Source organism: Prionailurus bengalensis, chromosome D3 (genome assembly GCF_016509475.1).
Source record: "Prionailurus bengalensis isolate Pbe53 chromosome D3, Fcat_Pben_1.1_paternal_pri, whole genome shotgun sequence".
NCBI lineage: Eukaryota > Metazoa > Chordata > Mammalia > Carnivora > Felidae > Prionailurus > Prionailurus bengalensis.
The window spans coordinates 46427809-46450683 of NC_057356.1; the positions used below are offsets into that span (position 1 = coordinate 46427809).

The 22875-nt window shown below is 43.3% G+C and overlaps 1 protein-coding gene across 1 annotated transcript in view; it reads left to right on the plus strand.

Annotated features, from left to right (window-relative positions):
* LAMA3 (laminin subunit alpha 3) overlaps positions 1-22875 on the plus strand; it is a 267946-nt gene that overhangs the window by 228097 nt on the left and 16974 nt on the right. The window contains 11 exon segments of the mRNA XM_043558464.1: positions 1387-1538; positions 1694-1856; positions 2521-2654; positions 3718-3862; positions 6893-7012; positions 7631-7764; positions 14272-14389; positions 14770-14910; positions 17043-17182; positions 17848-17979; positions 19475-19628. Of these exon segments, the coding sequence (XP_043414399.1) occupies positions 1387-1538; positions 1694-1856; positions 2521-2654; positions 3718-3862; positions 6893-7012; positions 7631-7764; positions 14272-14389; positions 14770-14910; positions 17043-17182; positions 17848-17979; positions 19475-19628 (1533 nt within the window).

Sequence of the window (22875 nt, forward strand, 5' to 3'; positions counted from 1 at the left end):
TTTTGAGGCGCGTTGTCACCAGTGTGTCATAACTTCCTGGCTTCCATTGACGTAGCAGGAGGAAATCCCACCAACACATCAGCAGACTCTACCACCTCTGATGGCACCACAAGGGGTCTTCCATCAATCGCAGACTGTTACCTGCTGGCCTTATCTGATGGAGAGGCCTTGCCCAGTGGGTTCAGCATGTGGTACGTGTGTGTGTACACGTGAGCACGTACACACCAGGGGTTAAAGATGAGCACCCCTCCGTACACAACCGGGGCAGCAATATCAAGGTCTCATGGAAATCAGCAGTGCTTCTTCCTCACAAAACTGTGACCCTGTCCTTGTCAGAATGCCCAGACCCTTAAGTCTGCAGGGGTGGGACCATGGGTGGATGAGGACCAGAGTGAAATGAAGCCTCTCCTGCCTAATTAATGCCCATCTCTTTTTAATTCTAAATTCTTTAAACCACAACTGCTACAGGCATTTTGAACAGTTCATTTTAGCTTTTAGTCCCTCCTCTTAAAATATATGTCTTCAACTTAAGTGTCAGAGGAAAAGGTAATCACTGGCTGGGTTAGCATACAATGGCTATGGGGGAAAAAATGTCTGAAACATTGTTCTGGAAAATTCTAGTCAGTTAGAAAGTTGGCTGTCATTAGTGTATGTGGTATTTAAAGATTCCTAAAACTGACACTATTATTAATCACTCTCTCATGCTTTGAAGTGTTGGTACTTTATTTGTAGCTTTGTTATGACATGACTTTCTGCTTTGTATCATAACAAAACACACATTACTTTATTCCTTCAAAATATTTGTACCATCTACCTACAAGGTGCCACATCCTGTATTTATGATAAACAAAAATTGTTTCTTGAATGTAAATTTCATGTTGTGTACATATTTAACACAATTTGAAAACTTCATATGTACTCTTAGGTGCTGTATTCTAACAGAGAAGACAGATACATACGTAGCTGACCGTGATAATACAGGGTTCTAGGTGTTACAACAGAGGCATAGCAAAGTGTTAAGAGATCATTGCATGGTACAGGGAGAACAAAAATGGCTTATCTCCCTTACCAGACTAAACTCTAGTGGAGACCTGAGTCCATATCTGGTTTATCTTTATGGCAAGTGCTTGGCAAATATTTGGAGATTTGGCCAACGGGGGAGTGAATACATGAGTGCAATAAACCAGGAGCAAAGACAGTGCAGACATTATTAATTAAATGTTCTATCTGTATCATTCTGTACAAGGAGGGTACCTCTTTTATTCCGTCTTCCCAAGTCTTATTGTGTAAAACCCATTAGATATTTGAAATACACTCTCCTGGGATGGGGAGTTCAGAGAAACAGTGTGCCTGTGAAGTACACTAAGGTGGCCTTTCTGTCTCCAGGCCTCCAGGGACTATATCGGCATGGCAGTTGTAGATGGCAAGCTCACGTGTGTCTACAACCTGGGAGAACAGGAGTCTGAACTCCAAGTGGACCAGAGCTTGACCGAGAGCGAAACTCAGGAGGCGGTTATGGACCGGGTGAAATTTCAGAGGTACAAGTCCCATTGACCACTGCTCTTTGTTAATCTGACCCACACTCACCAAACTCCCATTGTATGTACCGCTGAACCCCATTTTTAGTATCTTCGCTTTGACTTCTTCAATTTTTGTGTAATTTTTAAATATAATCTTGTTTATTTTTAAACAGAATTTATCAGTTTGCAAGCCTAAATTACACCAAAAAAGCCACATCCAGTAAACCTGAAACACCCCAATTCCATGACATGGAGAGTGGAAACAGCAACACCCTCCTCAACCTGGACCCTGAAAATGTTGTATTTTATGTTGGAGGTTACCCATCTGACTTTAGAGTAAGTGTCAATGTTATTTCACTGAGTGAAAATATTTAAATTTTAATTTGGTGTAATGACCTCACATCTCTATTTTAATTATCCATTATATATAAAATGAACTTAACTATATATTATTAAAGCATATCCAGGGATAAATGCTAACAGTTCTTGAGCACTTCCTCTGTGCAGTGATCAAGATGCAAATAGATTAATTAAAAAAAATTTTTTTAATGTTTTATTTATTACTGAGAGACAGAGTGAGACAGAGCATGAGCACGGGAAGGGTAGACAGAGGAGGAGACACAGAATTTGAAGCAGGCTCCAGGCTCTGAGCTGTCAGCACAGAGCCTGACGTGGGGCTCAAACCTACTAACTGCAAGATCATGACCTGAGCTGAAGTCGGACGCCCAACTGACTGAGCCACCCAGGCGCCCCAAGTAGATTAATTTAAGAAGGCATTACTATTCCCATTTCACGGATGAGGAAACTGAGACAGAGGGGTTTAATAACTTGCCCAAGGTCAAGCATCTGGTGAATAGCAAAGCCAGGGCCTCTGGCTCCAAGGTCCACATTCTTAGCCCCTAGGCTGCAGGGATAGTTAAAAGTGATGGATTCATACTGGTCTTGATCGACCTGACCACTGTCCTTGGTTGAATTAGATTTTCTGTTTCCTTTTTTTCAGCTTCCCGCCAGACTAAGGTTCCCTCCGTACAAAGGTTGTATTGAACTGGATGACCTCAATGAAAATGTTCTGAGCTTGTACAACTTCAAAAAAACTTTCAATCTCAACACAACTGAAGTAGAGCCTTGTAGAAGGTAAATAAAACCAGGCACTAGTGTCTCTGTAACTGTGATTTGGGGAACTTGCAACTATTTTATGTATAATAAAGGGATGAGCCAATAGGATGCTGTTGATGTCACTGATAGCTTTAGGCCAACAGATCTTAAATTATGATCGCACGCCACACTGCTAATCCACTCCCAACGTTTCCTCATTTGTATAAAATATTGGAGCGATAGAGTTTTCTCAATTTTGAAAAAAATAAACCCTTCTTAAAGGTTTGGTGCCTCCTACCACAAAATATTCAGTAGTAGATGGTACCTGATTCAGGCACAAAATTATATATTGAAGTTGCAAAAAAAAAAAAAAAAATGTTGGTCCATGAAGTGCACCATGACTTTCTAGGTACTCTGACAGCTGGACCTTTTTGAAAATTGCTGTCTTGAGCTTCCTGACTTCCCTGTAGTTAAAGAATTTGGACAGACTATTTATTACTCAGGATAAAATTATGTTTCAAGTTAATAATTTTTTACGTTTCAAAGTCTTCAGCTGCTAGGCCACATCTTCCTAAGTAGATGGTTCCTAAATAGACAGTTAAGAGGAGACTCTTTAACTATTATCGCTTTAAAAAATATTTATTTATTTTTAAAATTTATTTTTATTTTGAGAGAGAGGGAGAGAGCATGTGTGCGTGCATAGGGGTGGGGCAGAGAGAGAGGGAGGGAGAGAGAATCCCAAGCAGGCTCTGCACTGTCAGCGCAGATCCTGATGCAGGGCTTGAACTCTCACCCACTGTGAGATCATGGCCTGAGCCAAAATCAAGAGTCAGATGCGTAACCAACTAAGCCACCCAGGTGCCCCTTAACTGTTAGCTTTTTTGAGCTAGGGTTTGATTATCATAGCATATAAGAGCACATCCAGGACAAATAGCTGGCTATTTTAACATTCTAAAGATGTTTTCTCTTTCACAAAATCATGACAGCTATGTTGCATGGGCTTTGCTCTGGTTTTTAGATAGCAGCATCTCCTATTAATAAACCCTCTTGAGTGGTGGTCCTTTGCTGCTGTGTTCTAACCTGTGATCTTTGATGTTGACAGGAGAAAGGAAGAGTCAGACAAAAATTATTTTGAAGGTACAGGCTATGCTCGAGTTCCAACTCAACCAAATGCTCCCTTCCCGACCTTTGGACAAACGATTCAAACCACTGTGGATAGAGGTTTGCTGTTCTTTGCAGAAAATCAGGTATTCGATGATAAACATCCAAACACTACCCAATATTTCCATTCAGTTAAGCAACTTCGTGGTAACTGGGTTATTATAAATAACTAACTAGATCTGAAAAAATGTGCAGATGTTACCCACATCTTTTCTCTCAGCCCAATGCTGCTTTTTTTGGCTATGGGAGTATACGCAGGTAATCGGGAGTTTGAGAACATGCCACCGAAACATGCCGTTGTCAGTTTTATTCTTTGAAAACTGCTGTTTGCCTAATAATCAACTTATTCTGCCTGAAATCATGTGATGACCTCCCAGGGTCTCTGAGAGCCAGACTGTTTGACTTCCTGCTGTTTGCATCTTAGTCCGGCTCTCGCCAGACTGTGCAGAATTACGTCTCTATTGGCCTGATTCCTGGCTTCCCAAGACGTGGAAGCTTCCCTGTTTTCAAGCAGCTGTGGTTTCTGGAGGCCATTCTTCAGTCTAGTTTGGAGAAATCCAAAGTGACTCTCCAAGTCATGGTCAGCGCCATCTGCTGGGGGATGGGCCCAGACTTGCCCACTCCTGGAAGTACTCCTGCCTCGTGGATCAGCCCGTGGGATCCCTGTCTTTGAATGTGGGATCGATAAGGAGTTTGGGGTGTGACCCGCTCCTTCTACCTGCAGGGTGGGGACACAGACCTGATCCAACCCCCTTGTCTGGGGCTGGTCTTGACCCTCTGGGAGATTCCGAGGCTGAACCAGTTCTGAGGGTTTGGGAAGGACCTGACCTGCCTATAGAGTGTAGGGAGCTGAGCAGTCACACAGCATCTTCAGGTGGTTGTTTTCTAAAACAAGGTCTTCTTGGCACTGTGTTTTGAAGTTCTTGGAGACTGAGAACCAGAAATGCTATTCATATTAGAAGAAAATATATCGAATACCATTAGTAACCAGATGAGAGAAAATGATTTTGAGCACCGCTATGCTCCTTACTCAGTGAGTCGATGTGACTCTGTTGATTTGGAGTGTGATGAACCCTGACTGGCTCCCTAGGACAAGGTTTAGGATTCAGATAAGGACTGTTGTTCCTTTTAAGTAAGGACTCTGTCAGTAGACTTCAAAAAGAGGCCTTCTGATCATAAGGGAACTGTGGAAGAATAAACTTTCAAGCCTTATATCAGAAATTCCTCAGCGTATCATTTTTTAAAGTTCATTTATTTATTTTTGAGAGAGAGAGAGAGGGAGGGAGAGAGTAGAGAGGGGCAGAGAGAGAGGAAGAAAGAGAATCTCAAGTAGGCTCCATGCTAATAGCAGGGCTCAAACCCATGAACCGCAAGATCATGACCTGAGCCAAACTCGAGAGTCAGACACTTAACTGACTAAGCCACATAGGCGCCCCCCAGCATATCTTTCTAAGGAAAGGTCTTTTTCAAGTATGTTCCTTACGCAGTGATGGGGTTGCAGTTACAACCAAGACAGACACGGTTGCTGCCCTCAAGGACCTTATATTCTAGAGGGGAGGACAAATATTTAACAAAGCCATACTCAGTAATTGGTTCATTAATTCATCACAATGACCATGAGTGGTATAGAGGAAAGGTTTGGGGTGAATGAAGATGTATAAAAGACTTTCTTGAGCAAAGGATGGGTAATATGAGACCCGGAGGAAAGTAGAAGACAGCATTTGAAGAGGACAGAGCAGAAGGGTGATCCCTGTGGGGAACGAAGCACAAAGAAGACTCGGAAGTGGGAAGGGCAGGGATACTCGGGGATGGAACAGTGGCCCTTGTGGCTGCAGCACCGGGAAGCAGAGGGAACACGGAGAAACAGAGCTGAAGGGGTGATCAGAGCCTCACAACATGTGCTGGGGAGTCAGGGCTCTATCCTGAGAGCAAAGGAGGATAATCAAACATGCCCGCACTGACATTTCCACAGAGCTCTCTGGCTGCAGAGTGGCAAGAAGGGACAGAGTGGGGGCACCTGGGTGGCTCAGTTGGTTGAGCATCTGACTCTTGACTTCCACTCAGGTCGTGATCTCACTTGGTGGGTTCAAACCCAGTGTTGGGCTCTGCACTAAGTGTGGAGACTGCTTGGGATTCTCTCTTTCCCTTTCTCTTTGTCCCTCCCCCACTCACTCTTTCCCTCTCTGAAAATAAAATAAGCTTAAAAAATATTTAAAAAAAAAAGAGAGAGAAGTGTGGCTGAGACTGGGTGGCATGAAATGGAAAGTTAAGAAATGGTGGAACCGACAAGATTTGATTGGAAGAGAGAGAGAGAGGATTAAGAGTGACTCCTAGTAGGTTTGTGGCTGGCTCAGCAAGGGGATTTCTGGTGAGAGAGTGAAAGGAGGGGAGAGAGTGGTAGGAAGCTGGGAGGCATGATAGAGGCATGTAGGTCCCAAGCTCTGCTTGAGATACTCAGAATTTGAGGTATCAGTAAGCCACGTGTGCAGTAACAATAAGGTAACCAGATGTGCAGATCTGGCCCTGGGAAGACAAGTCTTGGCTGGAGGGAAGCATCTGGGCTTCGTGGGCACACACCTGCATTGGGCTGCAGAAGTGACTATGACTTTGAGGCAGAGAGAGGGTGGGAGGGAAGAGGAGGTCCTCTGAGGGCCCTCAGGGATCCCTCCACATACGAATGGAAGGAGGGGACGCTCGAGGGGGATGAGGCAGACACATAGCAATAAGTCAGCAAGCAGATGGCGGCAGACGTCTGGGACCGTGCCTCTCTCCAAAAGGTAGCAGCCATCTTTTCAAATGATATTAATGATCTGTGTCTTTTCACTTTCCATTCATGCATGCTGCTTATGGATCGTATGAAACAAAATCATGATAACGGATACATTTATTGTGTCTTTCCTGTGTGCTAGCCACCGTGCATGATGTTGAACACTGCTTACAATATTTAACCGTCATACCCATCCTGGCAATGGGATATCACGGCACTATTGTCCCTGTTAACTGAGGAGGCAGCTGAAGCTGAGAGCAGTTTGTAACTTGAGAGTAACCTGAATCCCAGCCCTCTAGGTATTCTTCGGTGGAATCTTCTGGTAATATACATTGTTTCCATGCTCTAGGATCGCTTCATATCTCTAAATATAGAAGATGGCAATCTCCTGGTGCGCTACAAACTGAATTCAGAGCCACCAAAAGAAAAAGGAGTTACCCACACTGTCAACAACGGAAAAGACCATTCGGTACATCCTTTGAACGTGTTCACGTGAATTGTTAAATGTCCTCACTCCTCAGTCCTTTAGAATTAAGTCAGTGCCAGGACATTTTTCTATTACCAGACTAACTTAACAGTTATTAAAGGATGAGGGACACATCTCTCAAAATCGGAATATTTGGGCATGAAATATATATATGTATATATGGCATATATAAAACATGATTACTTTCAAATGCAAACATTTCTATTAAAATGTTTTAAATTTTTTTTTTTAACATTTATTTATTTTTGAGACAGAGAGAGACAGAGCATGAACGGGGGAGGGGCAGAGAGAGAGGGAGACACAGAATCGGAAGTAGGCTCCAGGCTCTGAGCCATCAGCCCAGAGCCTGACGCGGGGCTCGAACTCATGGACCGCGAGATCGTGACCTGAGCCGAAGTCGGACGCTCAACCGACTGAGCCACCCAGGCGCCCCTAAAATGTTTTAATATTATATTTTTATCCAAAAGTTCTATGGCTCAGAATCTTCCTACCATGTATATAATGAATCTGAAGGAAATAAAAACATAATAGCTCTGAACCACGGTGAATAGGATGCTTTAATTGCCCATTGCTTGCTGACTCATCTCTCATTTATTTTAGATCCAGATCAAAATCGGGAAAGCCCAAAAACTCATGTGGATAAATGTGAATTCTAAAAAAATCAGAATTGAAGGTGAAATATTCAATTTCGGCACATACTATCTGGGAGGGATTCCAATTTCAATCAGGGAAAGGTAAGACGATGTAAAACAAAACAAAAAACAAAGAGGCAGGTTACCTCTCTTCGTGGTTATGATTGCTAATGATTAGTTTACCTTTTCAAATTCCAGCAACAAACACAAAAAGTTTAACTTCTTAGTGTTAATTTAACAGTGTTAGCCAACAGAGCAAAACAGGTTGTGAACACTGGATAATGAGACTGGCCGTTGAAAGGAGAGTGAGGGAAGTGCGGGTTACCCACCCCCCCCCCCCCCCAGGGTCCTTCTTAGGAAGAGAGAAGCCATAGGGAATGTGGTTAGTGTTGACAGTGCTGCAATAAGAATGGAGGCTGTGGCCCTGGGGCCCTTCAAGGTAGCACAGGAGAGCGCAGGCGGTTCCATGGTCTGGCAAGCAGCGCTGGGCACTAAAAGTTGGGGTTGCTGCCTTCAGGAAGTATGTCCAGAATTTAAAGCATGTCTGTATTACTTGGCCTTTTGTGTTATCAAGGACTGAATAGGTACATCACCGCTTCTTGGATAATGAACACATGGATGAATTAAGTTAATGTGAGAGGAAGTGAAGCTTCATCTGAATGAGAAAAAAAAATACGACTTCCAGAATGTGCTTAAAAATAACTTTTACATTTAAACTTGTGTGTATCCTCCAAAAAGGCTTTTAAATAGCTGACAATAGGGGCGCCTGGGTGGCTCGGTTGGTTAAGCGTCTGATTTCAGCTCAGGTCATGATCTTGCAGTTCAAGGGTTTGAGCCCTGCGTAGGGCTCTGTGCTGACAGCTTGGAGCCTGGAGCCTGCTTTGGATTCTGTGTCTCCCTCTCTCTCTGCCCCTCTCCTGCTCCTGTGTGTCTCTGTCTCTCAAAAATAAATTAACATTAAATAGCTGACAGTAACGTGTGGAAGGACTCCCTGGAAGGTTAGTACAGACTCATGACTGAGTTAAGAGCACTCCCCCATGAAACTGTGTTTATTATGCTTATTCTTACATGAGATCTGAGGATATTGAACTCCTTTTCTAATTTATAAATCAGGTGAAAGGAGTACTAGATGTGGTTTTTAAGGTGTTGTGTATAGGTGGTCTTTCTTCAGGAATCCTTATACATGTGGGCATCGGTCCATCCATAGTAAAGAGGAACTAATATTCATTGTAAAGTTCTTACGGTTACCCTCAAAGACGAAAATACAGGTGAGAAAGCTCTACACTTAATAGAGTTTGGGAGTGAATATCTTAGATTCTTTGAACTAGAAAGGACCTTGCATGGGATGCAACCTCTGAATTTTATAGATGAAGGAATTGAGAGCCAAAGAGGGGCCGTTCATATTTAGCATCATCAACATTAAATACCAGTTCAACCATGAATTGCTGTTACGAATGATCAGTAATCTTGATTTTATTCAATTAAATGTGATAAAATAGATTAACTTAAGGAAGTCAGCACTGCTGTGCACATCTGAGATTCCCATTCATTCATTACACAAGTACTCATTGAGTGTCTAGTGACACCAGGCAGTGTGGCTGTTGCTGACAAGGCAATGATGAACTGGCCAGGACCTCAAGTGTAGCAGATGGGAGACCACAGAGAAGCTCAGGGTCCTGTGAGTCCCCCGGAGGGAATCTAATCCGCTTGGGGGCATCAAGAAGGTGGTCTCTGGCTGGGACCTGAAGTATAGGAGCAATCAACATATGTAAAGCGCCAAGAGCTGGAGAAAGCGTGAACTTCCAAGGAACTGGAGGATACTGGCGAAGCAGGCTGGGGGTGCCACATGGGGCTGGTGTGGGAAGCAGGGGCCAGAACACAGAGGACCTTGAAAATCACAGTAAGACAGCCGTTGCTGGGGGGACACCAGCAGAGAAAGGACATTATCAATTTCAACTTCTCAGTAGCTCACTCCGGTGCAGGGTAGAGACTGGATTCGAGAGGGAAAAGGCAGAGGCAGGTAGAGCAGTTGGAAGATGAGCTTATTAACAGAGGCAAGAGATGAGGGCAGCCGCAGGGAAGCAGCTGTGCAGATAAGGCAAAGGGTGTGGATGCTTAGTATCATTAGGACAGCAGATGGGTAGTACTGAACGGTTGCTTGGGGCTGGGGAGGGAAGTAGAAAAATGTTCAGGGGTGGCACCTGGGTTTTGCTCCAGTGCTTGGCCAGATGGATGGCACTGGCAAGGAGGCAGGGGGATGGGTTCGGTCTGAGCCAGGCTGAGTTCCCGGAACCCGAGAGCAGGTGGAGATGCCAGAAAGCAGTTGGACAAAGGCCTGGACCTCTACAGAGAAGTCTGGGCTGGAGAAAGGGTGAATGCAGCTCAGGTACAGGTGTTGGTCAAGCTTGTAGGGCAGGTGAGCTCACCCGGAGCACTGAGGAATTCTTGGAGGCAGCAAGGAAGCTACTGGTCAGTGGTTTGCATTTATGCGGCGTTAGCAGAAGACCACGGTTAGCGATGTGGGTGCCAGTGAGTCAGGATTTACGAGGAAAGGGTAGTGGGTGATAATCAAAAAGAAGTCATTCTAGTCTTGGCTCAGCCACTAAGGAGCAGTGGGACCTTGAGTTAAGTCAGCACTCAGCATTTCTTTGCCTTATCATCCCTATCCACTTATGAAATACATATGTGGAAAGGCACCTGGGTGGCTCAGTTGGTTAAGTGTCTACTCTTGATTTCTGCTCAGGTTTTGATCTCGCGGTTTGTGGGTTCAAACCCCGTGTCGGGCTCTCTGCTCTGACAGGAGAGCCCGCTTCAGATTCTTCCTCTCTCTCTGCCCCTCTCCTGCTCACACTCTCACTCTTTCTCAAACAAACAAACATACATACATAGATATAGTTATGCATATACAGATAGATGTACATACAGAATTTTTCTAGTAATTTTTCTAGTAATCTAGTAATAAATCTAGTAATCTAGTAATCTAGTAAGTCCTAGAGTTTTCCAAACAAGGGACTACTTCTTTTTCTGGGTGAGTTTATACTTTGAGTTTTTACTAAAATCATAAGAACATCTGGGGCACCTGGGTGGCTCAGTCGGTTAAGCATCCGACTCTTGATTTCGGCTTAGGTCACGATCCCAGAGTTGTGGGATGGAGCCCTGAGTCAGCCTGCTTAAGATTCACTCTCTCCCTCTCCCTCTGCCCCTCCCTCACTCACTCTCTCATGCTCTCTCTCTCTCTCTCTCTCTCTCTCTCAAAAAAAAAAAAAAAGATCAAAAGAAGATGGAAAATGTAAGAGATAGAAGACAGTCAAAAGAGTTCACTGGCCTTTTACTCCCTTGCAAATAAAATGCTAAGCAATATTGGCCATTTCTGGCCCTGCTTTATCCCTCTGGTGACATCTTTGATGGTCCAGAGAGTCTTGAATCTCCCTGTGATGGGGGCCACTGGGGGGTGGGTGGGCAGACAGGAGTCCTACTAAGTACCCACACCCAAGCTCTGCGGGGCAGGCAAACAATCCTTCTAAAGGAGGGAGGTGTTCTGATTCCCACATAAGGGGAAGGCCCTTACAGACAGCAGCACTTAAACCTAGTTTGGAATGAAGGAAGCCAGTTGAATCTCTAAATGAAGCAGCCCTGACCAAGAGGTTTTTTGAGTGCCCTGTTCTGTCCTCTCTCGCTATAATGTATCCCCATGGGGGTGGGAGACCAGATCTGGGAATGACTTGTTTAGGATTACAATCAGAAATCATAATCTGTTAATCCCATCTGCTTCCCATGAGAAGAGAAAATCACCCAGGTGATTCCAGAGGCTCTCAAGCAACAGGAAGTCTTTCCTGGGGAAAGACCTACACCATTGTGTCGGTGTAATAATAAACCATTAAAATGAAAATAGTAATTCTTTTTTTTCTTTTAGTGTTTATTTATTTTTGAGAGAGACAGAGCATGAGCAGAAGAGGGGCAGAGAGAGAGGGAGACACAGAACCCAAAGCCGGCTCCAGGCTCTGAGCTGTCAGCACAGAGCCCGACGCGGGGCTCGAACTCAAGAACCATGAGATCGTGACCCGAGCTGAAGTCGGCCGCTTAACCCAGGTGCCCCGAAAATAATAATTCTTAAAGTAAAAATCAAGGGTCTATTGGACATTTACTCAGTACCCAGCACTAAGTTTAGGATTACATTTGGCTCTTACTGCTCTGAAATCTGTCGACCACAGGTTTGGACCAGGTTGGTCTTTGTGAATGGATTGGCCCACAGTGTGCATACATACCCCCGTGCGCTAACCCATTCATACAGCAGCCTGCACCCCTACACAGTCACATTCCTCTCGCAAGTGTGTTCAGCCCTTGCATCCTGGACTCAACGTGGAATTCTAGGCCTTCAGATGAGCCAGAGTGACAAGAACGCCTCGAAGAAGAGTGGAAATAAATCTTCCATCTTAACATCTCCGCTGCAGATAACTGTTCTGTAGAAAGTCTCCATTCTTCCAAGTGCTAGAAGTACACAAACAGTGTAAACATAAAGAGCAAGGACCAGTGTGTGTGCCACACCGCTCAGGTCCCAGCACTGAGGTGGCCACTTTCCTGCCGCATGACCTCAATCAAGTTGCTTGACCTCCCCATGCCTCCCCATGCTACATCTGGAACATAGAGGATCTACCTGTCTCTTAGGGCGGGGTGAGGATTCAAAGTGGGTCAAAGAGTCAGCCAGGCAGGTGGTGAGAGCTCAGTAAATGTTAGAGAAGAAAATAGCTCCCTCGAAAGGTTCTGGCGGGGCTGGAATACTAGTGCCTGACACAAAATAGGTGCTGCCTGTCCCCCGGCTGCCTTTCTTCTCCGCTTTGCTTTTCTGCTACCTTCTTCCTTCAACTTACACTTGATGGAAAGAAGGACCTCAGGGGATGGTGATGGGTCTAAACCGTGTGGAAACCCCACAGAGAATGGATTTTAAAATATGTGTAAATAGACAAGCTCCAGGAATGAATGCAAACTTTCTCTCTTTTCCAAGGCAAAAAGCCATCTTTATAAAATAATTAAGCTCAAGCTGCAATGCCAGCGAGGATTCATTTCTTCCTTTTCGTTCTAATGAAATTTAATTGTATGCATATTACATGTAGCTCAACTATTTATAATGACTTGAATAAAAAATGAATGCAGATACCTTTCCACTTAGAAAGGTGAGCTGCCTTAGGGATTTATAAGGAAATGAACCTTGGGGTTTTCTTAGTTACATCATTTGTTTAAGAAATGACAACTATTTGCCTGGACTCCAGTCAGTTCATGTGTGTTAATGGTGTATGTGAAGTCAGCTCCAGACAGATGGAAAAGTCAAATCCAAGGGGAAATGCAAAAAAAAAAAAAAAAAAGAAAGAAAAGAAAAGAAAAGAAAAGAAAGAAAAAGGAGTGGGGAATGCCAAGGTAGCCACATAGGCAGAGTTGCTGCAGCAAGAAATTCCTCTCATTACGATGACTGTACTCATATGGGGAGAGTTACTCACCCCGGCATCTCACGTGGAGTCCTTGCTCTATACTGGGCATCATTTGAGTATGTTACACATATTAACCCGCTTAAATTCATGACAACCCGATGGAACAGATGAACATGTTCCTATCGTAGAAATGAGGATACAGAGGCACAGAATAGTTAGATCGCCTGCTCAAACCACAAGGACAGGCCTTGAACCCAGGCAGTCTGGGTGCAGAGCCCTCAGTTCTAGTGCAGCAGAATACGCCTCCCGCACTCTCACAACTGCATGCCACACCCAGTGCCCAGCAATTCCAGTGCATTCACTTTTTGTTGTTGTTGTTGTTGTTGTCGTTTGTTTATTTATTTACTTTTGAGAGACAGAGCACAAGCCGGGGAGAGGCAGAGAGAGAGGGAGACACAGAATCCGAAGCAGGCTTCAGGCTCTGAGCTGTCAGCCCAGAGCCCAACACAGGGCTTGAACCCATGAACTGTGAGATCATGACCTGAGCCCAAGTTGGACGCTTAACTGACTGAGCCACCCAGTCAGTCCCCGTGAACTTGTTTAATCCTCACAGTGCTTTCCGTTGTTCTGGCCTGGCATCGATTCAATACCAAGCCACATTTTTCATCATTGACTAGAACACAAATGTCACAGTTTGTTTCTACTGAGTTAACGGTGACTAACTTAAAAGTGGATAGAAAAAAAAAAGAGCTAAGAGTTTTCTAGAGCATTCCCGGGTCTAATAAGTGACTTCTTTATTAATATATATTTATATAATATTGATAGTATATTAATTTGTTAATATACTTCCTATTCACCATGTACCACCATTACTCTGGAAGGGGAGTGGGCAATTCTAGATCTTGTACATTTTCTGTCTCTATACTTTTTGAGGGCACTGACCATTCTTCTGTCAACACTATCGTGTTTATTTTTAAAGCTGAGAATGCAGAATCACACTGAAAGGAAGTAGATTTTCTCAGCTTCACAAAATAAGTAGTGTTACAGAAATCCCATGAGAACAGACACCCGTAAAATAAATACCTATTTATGGGTGAAAAGTAGCAGACAAAGTAGAGAGTTTCAGCTCTAATTCTCAGACAAGCCTGGTCTGGTACACCTCTTCCTTTTTTGTACCCCAAATCAGGTTTAACATTTCTACACCTGCTTTCCGAGGCTGCATGAAAAATCTGAAGAAAACTACTGGTGTTGTTAGGTTGAATGACACTGTGGGAGTAACAAAAAAGTGCTCAGAAGACTGGAAGGTGAGTACTGAAAACCTTGTAGAAAAGTACTGCTCCGCAACCAACCCATCTTGGGTATTCATTTACACATCAACTTTTGAGTCTCCCAGTAGCACACAGTATTATGATGAAATGGTTCCTTTGTACTCCCTACATATTTGCAAGATACAGAACGCCTTCAGGTTTGCAAGTTAAATTTGTAGGAAAAAAGGAATACCGACTATACACACAAAAACGCAGATGATTGGTAGATTATCATGCAGAAAAGCAAACTCTGTTTTTTTTCCAAGGCAACATAAACCACATTAATCAGCTCAGGTGAAGTGACATAGAATAAGATACTGGATTTCAGCCATGAAATGATTCCAATGCCAATAATGTATTCTGTGTTTGCCTTTCAGCTCGTGCGATCTGCCTCATTCTCCAGGGATGGACAATTGAGTTTCACCAATTTGGATTTGGCTTTTCCCAACCACTTCCAGGCCTCCTTTGGATTTCAGACCTTTCAACCCAGTGGCCTATTATTAAGTCACCAGACAGAGGTATGAAATATTGCATGAATACTGAGTAAGATTTAAACCCGACTCAAAGTTTGATGTCAAAAACAGTAGAGAGATTTTGAAGGTAAATTAACTAGGCATTTTATCCATCATCACAGGGTGAAGGACATTGTATATTTCAACATGGAGGTTATTGTTCTTCCTGGGACAAGTCCTAAAAGAAAAAAGGCTTAGGAAGTACATTATGGTTTACAGAATTGAATTTATATGTATTCATGGACCCATTTTCATTTCTCTTGGGTTTATTTTAGGAGTTAATGTGAATTATACTGTTATATGTAATGATGTAGCTTAAAGTTTTCGATATAAGAAAAAATCAGAATATATCCCCACTATTCTTTTTTGATTCTACAAAAGATAGTTCTTCAGATTCCTTTTTTGCATCATCAGCTAGTTGTACAATATTTACATCTGGGGAATAAGGTCCTTTGCTCTTTGTTCATGTACAACAGCAGGACAGAATTCTCTTCAGCAAGAAGGTACCCTCTGTAGATTTATAGGGTTTCACTCGTGTTGTTATACAGGGGTAGAAGTCAACTAATAGGTAGAAATCCCCTGGTAGAATGAGGAGGGGGTTTAAAATAGAGGTAGAGGGGCGCCTGGGTGGCGCAGTCGGTTAAGCATCCGACTTCAGCCAGGTCACGATCTTGCGGTCCGTGAATTCGAGCCCCGCGTCAGGCTCTGGGCTGATGGCTCAGAGCCTGGAGCCTGTTTCCGATTCTGTGTCTCCCTCTCTCTCTGCCCCTCCCCCGTTCATGCTCTGTCTCTCTCTGTCCCCAAAATAAATAAACGTTGAAAAAAAATTTTTTTTAAATAAATAAATAAATAAAATAGAGGTAGAAGTAGAATACTGACATTCTTGGATTTGTTTCTTCAGGATTGCCAACACAATACAACACAACACAACACAACACAACACAACAGGCATCCAACATTTGTTGAAAGACAGAATGGTAGCTGACTCTGTGATTCTTTGGCTGTATCATATTAGAAGGTCTCTTTTCTCGTGATATAGTTGCTCAATCAGCCTTTAGAGATCTTTTTTTTTAACTACCCCCTGAAGAAGCACGTACCAGCATTTTTGACTACAAGAATGCCCTTTCTATCAAAGTAGGATGATATGACCTAGTTCTTTTGACACCCAACATTTGTTTCCTTTGCTGAGGATAGAGATAACTGAGTATACAGTATACAAAACGGTCGAAAGCCAGCGTAAGAGTTGACTTAGCAAAAGAGGAGATCAATCCTAGACCTAGAAATCCTAGAAATATCCTAGGAACATTGCCCTCAACTTCATAATGGGTTAGCTAAGAAATACATAAACTGGCATTCTTTTATCCAATTTATAATGAATAAGTACCAACTGAAAAAATCAAAATATAAAGCTGACAATGGCTACAACCACATGCTGTAAAAATTGTTTTAGCCTAAAAGCTCATTATTGAAAATCGCAAAAAAAAAAACCAAAACCAAAAACAAAAAACAAAAAACCTGTACGTGGTAGAAAAAAAAACAACAGGAAAATTCAAATGACAACTACCGACTCTACACATATTTTTTAATTAAGAATCCACAGAAAGAATCTAATCATCTTGCCAAAATTTAGATCTGCAGAGTTTGATGTCAGAAAATTGAACCTCCTTGAAATTATGACCAGAAAATAAAAAATTCCTAATGACTAAAGAAATCATTGTTATGATCATATATGGAAAAACAGTTGATGAATGAAACCTTCATCACACGATTGAGGAGAGTTGATCCTGATGAAAATAACATAAGCACATTGAAAATAGAAATAGAAACATTTAGAGATGGCTTAACTGTTTTGTGTAATTGATGGAGAAGTTAAACTGGTTTATGAATGTAGTTCCATAAAATGCTTTTGACAGATTCATCAGTGTTTAAACAATTTGGATAAGACTTCTATATTCATAAACACGGAGTCAAAATAATCAAAAATAATCTTTAGCTCAAAATAGCAAAGTCAAAACATTTGGGTCAAACCCACCTGACTGTTTTATGCATGGTTTTGATCAGAAATTCAGTATTGATACACCTGTAATCTTGAAATAGAAATTAATGACATTGACGGGCATATGCTGTGATGGTTTCAGGCAAATAACCTGCAGGTCACCCTGGAAGATGGTCACATTGAACTGAACACCAGGGATGGAAGTAGCCCCATTTTTAAATCCCCCCAGACGTACTCGGATGGTTTGCTACACTACGTATCTGTAATAAATGATGACTCTGGGTGAGTGGAATGGCCCTTCTGCCAGAGCTCTTGAGACTTTTATTTCGTTTAATGGAATTTTCTAGTATCTTTTTTGTGAAGTATGTGTCCTTGATGCTGGGATGATTTACAAATTGTGGTATATTCAAAATGCAGGAGTGAAACGGGTAACAAGCAAAAAGATCTACCACTGTGTGAGGTGACATGAGTGAACTTCCCAGTGTACTGCTGAGTGAAAGAGGCTGCACATAAAAGAATCATCTCCCATGATTTCATTTCTATAAAATTCAAAAACAGGCAAAATTAATTTCTTTTCTCAGTATTCAGGATAGTGGTCATACCCTTGGAGGGAGAGAAGCAAGCACAAGGCAGGGTTCCTGGGTGCTGGTCTGTTCTGCTTCTTTATCTGGGCGCTGGTATCATTGGTATATTCACGTTGCAAAAAATTCACTGAGCTGTACACACGATATGTGAACTTCCTGTATGTATAGAATACTTTAACAAAAATCTGTGCCAGAGAAATACATGGAAAAAAATGTAAGTGCTCTTTAAAAATAAATCTGGTCTAACAAGTTACTTTAGGTTAAAGATACTGAGTCTGAATCGAAGACAATAAGTTGACCACATGATGAGAAACGTTTCTTCCCTGCAGTTCTCACTCTTGTTTTGTCTTCCTCCTCTTCCAGACTCCGGCTTCTCATTGATGACCAGCCTCTGAAGAATAACCACAGGCTAAGACACTTGTCAAATTCCCAGCAAACCCTGCGTCTGGGCGGAAGTCACTTTGAGGGTTGTATCAGCAATGTTTTTATCCAGAGGTGCGTCCTTTCCTGTGTGTGTGGCTGTGGGTGTGAGAGCCGCCTGCCTATAGGGAGGGCATCTCCTTGCTCTGGTAGCACAGCTGGATGTGTCACCACGTGCTGCACCAGGCCCTCATTCCACAAACTTGCCCATGCCTTCTTAGACAAGATACACACGTTAAAAACAAACCACCTCCCACAAAAACTTCCCTGCCTCCCTTTGTGGGAGCAGCTTTGGCACATAACCTTGGAAAAGGTCTAATCAAAATTAATTTTTGGATGATGGCCCTGAGAATTTTCCAAACTGAAATTTCACTTCATTTGAATCAAGACTGCACATTTGATTTAATCAGAATCTGTCCCATTTTGGGGGCTGACGGCTTGCATGGGCCAGTGTACTGCTGGGAAACCAGACCACCATACTGTCAAACTCAAACGTGTCTCTCTATAGAGAGAGGAGCCTGGTGCTAGCGTGCAAATGTTTAGATGTTCTTTTCTTTTGATTCAAAATAATCACCTTATTTTTCTTTTATTTTGTTTATTTATTTTAATTTTTTTTAATGTTTGTTTATTTTCGAAGGAAAGAGAGACAGAGCGTGAGCAGGGGAGGGGCAGAGAGAGAGAGGAAGACACAGAATCTGAAATGGGCTCCAGGCTCTGAGCTGTCAGCGCAGATGCTGACACGGGGCTCGAACTCACAAACCATGAGATCGTGACCTGAGCTGACGTCGGTCGCTCAATCGACTGAGCCACCCAGGCACCCCATAAGTTTATTTACTTATTTTCAGAGAGAGAGAGAGACAGAGAGAGAGACAGAGACAGAGACAGCACACAACCCGGGGAGGGACAGATAGAGAGAGGGAGAGAGAGAATCCCAAGCAGGCTCTGTGCCATCAGCACAGATGATCACTTTTAGATAAAAGGCAAAGCCCTGCCCAGGGCAGAAGGGGATCCCAGGACTGGTAAGGAAACTCAGGCAACCTGTTGGGAGCTCGGGGGCTCCTATTTTCCATCAAGGCTCAGACACCAATCACAAGATAAAGCAGATTTATCTGTGAGACTCTCCTACACAAGTGCACAAGATAAAAAGCCTTCTACAAACTCACTTCTAAGGTTCCTGATGTCCACCATCACTCTAGATCATCGACACCCACCTTTTTCCTCTCTGCATATTTCATTTTCATATTTCTAGATGACACCTGTTCTAAAGAAAGAGCTGTAGTATACTGGCTTTGCCCCAGCCCTAACCATTTAAGTGAATACAGTTTCTCAGGCCTTTCTGCTGGTAAGACACTGTGCTGGGTATTTTAGGGAATGCAGACATGGGTAACAGCACATCCTCCTTTTCTGAGCCCAGTGCCTCCTCTAGAAACAATGTACAGGTAGGAGAGGAAAGTTTACCTAGAAACCATGACAGTATGAACGTGTATTCTTAAAGCAAGTTCTCGTGCCAGTGCACCTTCCTTGAGATGTCAGAGTTTGGCAGTGGTTTTCTTTTCTGCCCTCATTCCAGGCTCTCAGAGAGACCTGCAGTCCTGGACTTGGCCAGTAAATCTACCAAGAGAGGTGTGTCCCTGGGAGGCTGCAGTTTAAATAAACCACCTTTCCTCATGTTGCTTAGAGGTTCTACAAGGTTTGACAAAGCCCACACTTTCAGTATCAACCAGGTAAGTGTACCCTACATTGGCTTTTGCTTCTTCCCAGAGGATTCTTGTGAGCGATTCCTACCCCACATGAGATGTTGGGGAAAGGGCTGGGGTGGTGTTAAGGGTGCAGATCACCTGATCCCTTGGTGGTCAGTGCCTCCAGGAAGGGTCGTCAGTGCGTCCAGGGATTGATAGGTCATCAACAATTGGATTATGCCAAAATGTGGAAAAGTTTCTGTTTTAGCTTTTATTTTGTATCTTGATGAAAATTTGGCAATTTTTTGTAGACATAACAAATTGAATCTCAGGTTTCTCAATTCCTATACACAATGTCTCACTCTTTTGACATTCCTGTTGTGTACCCAACAGGTATAGTGATTTTCTCTAGAATACAAGGGTCATGCCCCTTCCCCTCCCCATAGACAACCCTCCACCCTGGCTCTTAAGACAACATAAGCACATGCACCCAGGCCTTGCCAATACCAGTGTGGTTTGACCTTGACTGCACACTGGAAACATCTGGGGAGCTTTTAAAATCCCAGTGCTTGGGTTGCATCCCACCTAATTACATCAGATGCTCTTGAAATAGGTCCAAGTGGCAGGAGTTTGTAAAGCTTCCAGGTGATTCTACTGTGCAGCACTAAGGCTGAAAGGAAGTAAAATCTCGTTTGGAGGAGCAGAAGCACTGTAATGAATTGGACACAGAATTAGGACTTAAAGAATTCCTTGCTGTGGCCGAGGTCAACACTATGACCTCCCTGTGTCTGAGGTTACAGTTAATATGATTAATGGGTATTAGTGAGCACCTCCTATGCGCCGGGCATTGCGCTAAGCTCTTTAAGTGGCTTTTCTTACTACATCTGCAAGTAACCTTGTGAGGGATGTATTATTACTGTACTTCTATATGACCATACTACAGTAATAGTACCAAGCAAGTATATTACTAGCCACATCTTACAGAAAAAGATGCAGCAGTTTAGAAAGATAAGCAATTTTCCCAAGCTCCCACAGATAGAAGGTGCAGTAGGAATTCAAAACCAGATAGCTTGATCCCACAGCCTGCACCCTCCTAAGAGCAATGTGCTTCTGTTCAGCACACTTTTCTCTCAACGTCAACCCCCATGCTACTTGTCTGCCAATATTTCCCTTGTTGCACGGTGATTTGGAGAAGTTGAATAGATAGTCCGTAATAAGAAATGTTTTATGCTACTAGGAAGAAATATACTTTATAGAGGGTAGTCATTTTGCTGATATGAAAACAACATCTTTAGGACTGCTCCATCAGGAATGAAATCATATATTCATTTTTTTTTTCATTGTAAGGCTGAGAGTTACTGAGAGGCTAAATTAACACAGTGATGATAGAGATGGAGAGAAGGAAAGGGGTTCAAAGCTATTTAGAAGATAGAACATACAGGACCCAGATGATAATTGAATGTGGACGGCAAGGGAGAGGCAGGAGTTAATGTAATTCTGAGACATCTAGTCCGGGTTATTGGATGGGTGGAGATGCCATTTCATGGACATAGAAGAAGGACAAGTATTTGGAGGAAAAGAGACTGGGTGGAGTATATTGTATATTGAGTGACAGGTGCCTGGAGGATATCTACAGAGAGAAAGCCATCAGGGACTGTCTCTGAGTGGGCCTCAGTGGATGGGGGGCAGAGGCTGGGTCCACTGATGCGGGAGCCGCCAGTGAATACACTGTATTTAATTGTGCCCCTGTTCTGTGCAAGCCCCCAGATTCGGCGGAATAAGACATTAATTTTGCCTCCAAAAGCTCAATAATAGAAAGAAAGCAACAAAGCTTTGTGGTTAAGTACTAGACTTGGGGGTCAGACTTACTGGGTTTGCACCGGGCTTTACCACATATTAGGTGTGTGGCCGTGAATGATTATTTAACCTCTCAGCGGGTCTATTTCCTGAAACACAAATGCAGATATATAAAGTAAGATCTCCTAGTGTTGTCGTGAGGATTAAAAGAGGTGCTAAACATACAACATGTAGAAAAGTGCCTGGCACATGATAAGCATGTGATAAATATCGGCTGTTATTATTATACACACTAATAACCTCAGTGAAAACAAAAAACGTGCGGCAGGCAGAAATTTCCCTGCCCCACAAATCAGGGGGGTTCTTCTGGAGGAGGTGACACACGAACTGGGTCTGGAGCATGGGTTGGATTTAGACAAGTAGATGTTGCTTTGCACGAGCAGAAGCCCGAAGCCAGGAGGCAGGATGTGGGTGTAACTCGGGTGCATGACACTTCCCGTACATCTCTCTGATCGTCACCAGTCTGCGTACTATCTCTTTCGGTTCTCACCACACCCCTCTGAGAGCAGAATAAAATGCCAGCTCTACAGGTCAGGAAACGGAGTCTCAGAGAGGTTTAAAAAAAAAAAAAAAAAAAAAGGCAACTTGCCCAAGAGCACCCAGTCAGTACACAGTAGACTCAGAATTCAAACTTAGAGCTGTAGATCTCAAAGCATGTTCTCTTCAGACCACATCCTGTGGCCTCTACAGGGTTGGAAAGCTTGGTGAACAGGGGAAATTGGGTGGAGGAAGGGGAGTGACAGAGGTAAGCTCAGAATTCCACATTTGAGCCCCATCAGGGATAGGGTGACCTAATGTAATTTTGACATTTTTCTGTAGTCAACATGAAGCCTTTGAAAGGATTGCTTTAAACCATGTTTAAACAATAACAGGCAGCAGCCTGTGGGATGGTTTGATGAGGGAAAGTTCTATAGACAAGGAGTCAAACTGGCAAACTACTGACAAAGTCCAGGCAAGAGAGTCAGGAGTCTGGCTTTCAGGGTAGAGGGACTGGGAGTGGCAGTTGTGTCACAGAAATGAAGTAGGACATGGAAACTGAACTCAGGGAAGAGGCAAGGGAGGTGGGTGTCCATGATGGCCAACGTGTAGGGCCTGGGTGCCTTGAAGGAGGTTGGTGCCATTATGAGAAGGAAGAGTTGGTGACAAAAGGTATTTATGAAAACTGTTCATCTCGATGTTACTGCTGTTGCCACACAAAGAAGACTCAGGGAGGGAGCGAGGCCCCAGTAAGGAAGCTCCATTAGGATCCAGGGTGGGCTGCATGTGAAGCGGTTTTAAGCAATTCATTTAACTCTCTGGTGGGTATGATTGCCCATCTCCACTCAGCAATGTGTCAACACGAAACGTTTTAAATAAGTGGTATCGAGTTTCTATTCCGAACACCCTGTCCAGGAATCAGGTCCAGGAGGGTAACCTGATCTTGGAGGAATTTAAA